The 5,906-nt window shown below is 45.8% G+C and overlaps 1 protein-coding gene across 1 annotated transcript; it reads right to left on the bottom strand.

Moving 5' to 3' along the window:
- Window positions 1–1,165: 1,165 nt before the first annotated feature.
- LOC114485192 (28S rRNA (cytosine-C(5))-methyltransferase-like) lies at window positions 1,166–3,508 on the bottom strand (the record flags this gene model as incomplete). Its single annotated transcript, XM_028486125.2, has 5 exons — window positions 3,406–3,508; window positions 3,179–3,301; window positions 2,509–2,683; window positions 2,304–2,412; window positions 1,166–1,178 (listed from the first exon to the last, which is right to left on the bottom strand). Coding segments are annotated over exons 1-5 (513 nt in total), but the record flags the coding sequence as incomplete, so codon positions are not given.
- Window positions 3,509–5,906: the final 2,398 nt, after the last annotated feature.

Here is a 5,906-nt window from a genome sequence, read left to right as displayed (position 1 = left end):
AGAATGGGCATCATCAGAAAATCTACAAACAACAAATGCTGGAGAGGGTATGGAGAAAAGGGAACCCTCTTGCACTGTTGGTGAGAATGTAAACTGATGCAGCCACTATGGAGAACAGTATGGAGGTTCCTTAAAAAACTAAAAATAGAATTACATATGACCCAGCAATCCCACCACTGGACATATACCCAGAGAAAACCATAATTCAAAAAGACACATGCACCCCCACGTTCACTGCAGCACTATTTACAATAGCCAGGTCATGGAAGCAACCTAAATGCCCATCGACAGACGAATGGATAAAGAAGGTGTAGTACATATACACAACGGAATATTACTCAGCCATAAAAAGGAACGATATTGGGTCATTTGTAGAGACGTGGATGGATCTAGAGACGGTCATGCAGAGTGAAGTTAGTCAGAAAGAGAACAACAAATATCGTATATTAACACATATATGTGGAAACTAGAAAAATGGTACAGATGAACCAGTTTGCAGGGCAGAAACTGATACACAGATGTAGAGAACAAACGTATGGACATCAAGGGGGGAAAGTGGCGCAGGGGACGGGGGTGGTGGTGTGATGAATTGGGAGATTGCGATTGACATATATACACTAAAATGTATAAAATGGATAACTAATAAGAACCTGCTGTATAAAAACAACAACAACAACAACAAAAAAAAACCCCAAAATATCACTTCACACCTGTTAGAATGGCTATTATCAAAAAGATAAGAAATAACAAGTGTTGGCAAAGATGTAGAGAAAAGGGAACACTTGTGCGCTGTTGGTGAGAACATAAATTCATGCAGCCACCATGGAAAACAGTATGGAGGTGCCTTAAAAATTAAAAAAAGAACTACCATACAATCCATCAATTCTATTTCTCAGTGTTTATCCAAAGAACACAAAAACACTCAGAGATACATGCGTCCCCACATTCATTGCAGCATTATTTACAACAGCCAAGTCATGGAAACAACATAAGTGTCCATCAATGGAAGAAGTGGATAAAGAAACTGATTTATATATACACAACAGAATATTATTCAGCCGTTAAAAAGAATATCTTGCCATTTGCGACAACATGGATGGACCCTGATGGCGTTATGCTAAATGAAATAAGTCACACGGAGAGACATACATTGTTATGATCTCACTTTTATGTGGCATCTAAAACAAAAACAAAAAACCAAGCTCATAAATACAGAGAACAGACTTGTGGTCACGAGAGACAGGGGGTGGGGTACAGGTGAGCGAAATGGGTGAAGGTTGTCACAGGGTACAAATTTCCAGTTATAAAATAAGTCCCGGGAATGTAATGTACAGCATGGTGACTACAGTTAATAATATTGCATTGCGTATTTAAAAGCTGCTAAGAGAATAAATGTTAAAAGTGCTCATCCTAAGGAAAAAAAATTTACAACTATGTATGGTGACGGATGCTAACTAGGCTTATTCTAGTGACCATTTTGCAATATGTGCAAATACCAAATCATCACATTGTACACCTGAAACTAATAACGTGTTATACGTCTATTTTTAAAAAGGATGCTGCAGAGCTTCCCTGGTGGCGCAGTGGTTGAGAGTCCGCCTGCCGATGCAGGGGAAGTGGGTTCGTGCCCCGGTCCGGGAAGATCCCACATGCCGCGGAGCAGCTGGGCCCGTGAGCCATGGCCGCTGAGCCTGCGCGTCCGGAGCCTGTGCTCCGCAACGGGAGAGGCCACAACAGTGAGAGGCCCGCGCACCGCAAAAAAAAAAAAAAAAAAAAAAAAAAAAATATATATATATATATATATATATACACATATATATAAAAGGATGCTGCAAAATAATCCAATAATGCATTTAAGCACACCGTTTTGGCAGCATTTCTCTTAAATCTTAAATTTTGAATGAATAATTTAACGTTAAAAAAAAGACAGTGCAGAGTTCAAAAGAAAGATGAATTTGGTTTGACATGTGCTGCGACTGTGGTGTCTGTGAAGCAGTAACATGAACCTGAGAGTAGGGCAACAGGAGAGAAGTCTAGACTGGGAGACAGAATGATCAGGTGAGAAGTAGGAGTCAGAGCCAGCGAAGAAACATTTAGAAAAATGTATCAGTAAAACAGGGCTCCCAAGAGAACCACTGTTTAAAGCATGAAGGAAGACAGGCCTTGAAAGGAAATGGAGAAACTGCTGGAAAAGTAGGAAGAAAACCTGAGCGCAGTCAAAACCACCCTGACTCTCTCCCCACCGATCCCTTTCCCCAGGCTCCTTCCTAGATGAGGGCAGCCAGTCACAGTTCTAAACTCACCTGGAAGCCCGACCCTGGTAGGAGAATCCTTGTCTCTTAAAATAATCAACTGCATCCTCAGAGGAGGTCTTCAGAGTGTTCACTCGCACAAATCGAGGCACCTGGGAGGCTAGGAAACCATCAGCAGTGAGTGGGTGGGAACATGGATGGCCCTCTCCTGAGGGCCCGATGGCTACCCCCACCTCCACAACTCCTTCCAGCTCACCTGGGTCAGGTTTGGATCTCCCTTCCAACAGGTCCTCATTCTGGCTCACACCTCGGCGAACCTTGAGCCGGGCCAACTCGGCCTTCAGCCTTGCCTGGTGCCGGTCCAGCAGAGGCTTCCATCGGCCCCCGCGCCCTTTAAAGCCTCTTCCCAGCAATAATTCATATACTAGCACCTGGGGATGGGGAAAGGAAGACAGAAAACCTTGAGCATGAATATCCTGGAATGCCACAGTGTTGGAACTGGAAGAGCTAAACAGACCACCTGTCAAGACGGTAACAGGTAAAAGTGAAATACCTTATTCAAGGTCACACAAGAAATTAATGGCAGAAACATGATTTGAACCTGGTGCCTTGCTTCCCAGTCCTGAACCCTTTCCCCACGGCTTCTCACCAGGAAAGCTCTGGATGCCAACCCTCCTCCCTGGTCAACCTCACCGTTTTGTTTTACCTAGAGAGCCGCTGCCGTCGCTACTTTGCACTTCGTTCTTTATCTTTCACACAAGGCTCGAAGGTAAAGCATGTTCATCCCACCTCAATTCATAACCCAGCGAGGGGCTGCGCCTCCTCATTTCAGAGGAGCGACTTGACAGAGTCACACCGCGCACGGTGGCGGAGCTGGGACCGGGTTAGGAGGGGCTCACCCCACCCCACCCCACCCCACCCGTCACCTTGGCCAGGTGCGGCCGCAGCTTCTTCTCGGCGCGGAGGAGGCCGGCGCTGGCGATCACTGCGTCCAGCACGGCGGAGTAGCGCTGCGTCTCGCACACCAGCGCGTACAGCTGCTTCACGTTCTGCGCGCGGCCGAGAGAAACCAGGTGAGGCGGGGGCCGGGCCGGGGGAGGCCCCCGCCGGGCCCCCCTCCCGGGCCCGAACTCCGAACCCCGTACCCCGCTACCTGGAAGCTGCTGCCGTACACCAGCCCCTTGAGGGAGCCCTGGCGACTCTCCACGCCGGCCAGCACGGCCGCCGCTGCAGCGTACAGCGCCATGCTCCGCGCCCACGCGTGCGCCTTTACGGCTCTGTCGCGAAGCGCGCCCGGCTCCGCGCCGCCCATCCCGCCCGGACTTCCGGGGTCAAAGGGCAGGGAGGTTCCGGATCCGGGAGCCACAGTGCCCATCCAGGTACCCATAGGGCGTGTGCCAGGTCCCTGGCAGGGAGTGGAGGCCGACGCTGGGAGCCCGGTTCACCACTTCTTCGTAGCTCTTCTCTTTTTTCTTTCAATCTTTGCCGATTTCACAATGAGATTTTTTATTGATGTTTTAATTTCTGTGATTGAGGTTGAATATTTTCATATATTATTGGTCATTTGTATTTCTGTTATGACATGTAGATGTCTTTTGTTCATTCTTCTACCATCTTTCCCTTGGTGCTCTTTATGGATTAACAATATATACCTCTTATCTTAGATTTTGCCATTTTTTCCAATTTATTGTTGCTTTTTTTTGTTTTCTGGCCATGCCACGCAGCCTGCGGGATCCTAGTTCCCCCAACCAGGGATGGAACCCACGCACCCTGCAGTGGAAGCACAGAGTCTAACCACTGGACTTCCAGGGAAGTCCCTATTGTTGCTTTTTAATGCAGTTTATAGTTGTTTTGGGCAACATAGAGTTCTCATTTTTAAGATACTTACCTTTATGGTTTCTGCCTTTGGTGTCATGCTTGAAAACTGCTTCACGCTGCTACAATATAGAAATCACTTATGGCTTCATCATTTCACACTTAAATCCATTTAGAATTAGGTTTGGCACGTGATGTGAGAAATGGCTCTTTGTTTCCCAATGGCTAGCCTTTTATGCAATCCTTGTGAGGATTCATCTATAGGAACGTTTCCCCAGCCTCACCCCTGGGAGGACGGGGATTGTGTGGTATTTGGGTCTACAGCACCCATGTGGTTACTGGTTACATAATGGGCTGACTGAGAAGAAAAAAAACCAAAAAACCAGTACACTTGTATCTCAAGCATTCAAGTAGGCAGGACTCCATGAACTAGAATATTCCAGCCTGTATATTCTCTGTATTACTAATAGCACATAAGCAAGCATTTTGCAAGAAGGTTGACTCTAGTCTACAATAAAATCACTGAGTCACTTAAAGGTTTAACGCACTCCTGTAGCTCTAGGTTGGTTCATAAGTGATCTTTTAGTGGAACTCTCCTCCTCCCCCATCAAATTACATCATCTGTTTTGTTTATAGCACCTATTCCACATGTGGTTATGATTTATTCTCTGTCTCTCCATCTGGCTCCATGAGGGCAAATCCTTGTCTGTCTTGACACTCATCTCCCTTTAGCTCCAAGACCAGTGTCTTTCTCACAGCATGGACTTAATAAATATCTGTTGAATGAGTGAAGGAGTGAATGGATGAACAGAGCACAGATTGATGTGGTTCTGGACAACCAGCTGTACTAGAGTTGACCCATCCTAAAACAATCCCCCCTCCTTCAGGTAAGTGGGTAACAGGTACATCAATGTTGATACAAGTCCACAGTTTATTCAGATCTCCTTAGTTTTTACCTGATGTCGTTTCTGTCCCTGAATCTCATCCAGGACACCACATTACATTTAGTCGTGTCTCTCAAGGCTCCTCCTGTCTGTGACAGTTTCTCAGACTTTCCTTGTTTGTGGTTACCTTGATTACCTCAAGGAGTCCTGGTCAGTATTTTGTAGAACGTTCCTCACTTGGAACTTGTCTGATGTTTTTCTCATGATTAGACGAGGGTTATGAGTTTTGGGGAGAAAGACCACAGGTAAAGGGACATTTTCATTACATCAGAGCAAGGGCACATAGTACCAAAGTGACATCACTGTTGATGTTAACCTTGATCACCTGGCTGAGGGAGTGTTTGTCCAGTTTCTCCACTGTAAAGCTACGCTGTAACCCTCTGTCCTCTCTGGGAAGAAGTCACTATGTGTAGCCCACATTTAAGGAGCAGGGGGATTATGCTCCCCCTCCTTGAGGGCGGAGTAGCTATGGAAATTACTGGGAATTCTTCTGCACAGATTTATCTCTTCTCCCCCATTTAATTAAACAATCATTTATTTATACCAGTACGGATTCAGGGATATTTATTTTATACTTTGGACTGTAATCCAAAATATTTTGTTGCTCAAATTATTCTTGTTTTGGCCACATGAAGTGCTTTCAGTTGGCTCCTATATCCTTTTCACAGGGCTCTACTACTGTATTTTTTTTTTCATGTTTGTCTGGTTTTGAGCATTTCCTTGCCTTCTGGCACTACAAGATACTAAGGCTCATTTGGTGTATTTCCTGTTCTAGTCCCAGAATCAGCCAGTTCTCCAAGGAGCCCTCATTCCTTTTATTTTAGAATGGTATTAAGAAATCAAGATTTGGGCTTCCCTGGTGGCGCAGTGGTTGAGATTCCGCCTGCCGATGTGG

The sequence above is a fragment of the Physeter macrocephalus genome, unplaced genomic scaffold (assembly GCF_002837175.3).
Source record: "Physeter macrocephalus isolate SW-GA unplaced genomic scaffold, ASM283717v5 random_522, whole genome shotgun sequence".
Taxonomy (NCBI): domain Eukaryota; kingdom Metazoa; phylum Chordata; class Mammalia; order Artiodactyla; family Physeteridae; genus Physeter; species Physeter macrocephalus.
Note: the sequence above shows the minus strand (reverse complement) of the source record. Positions and strands in the feature narration are given on the sequence as shown.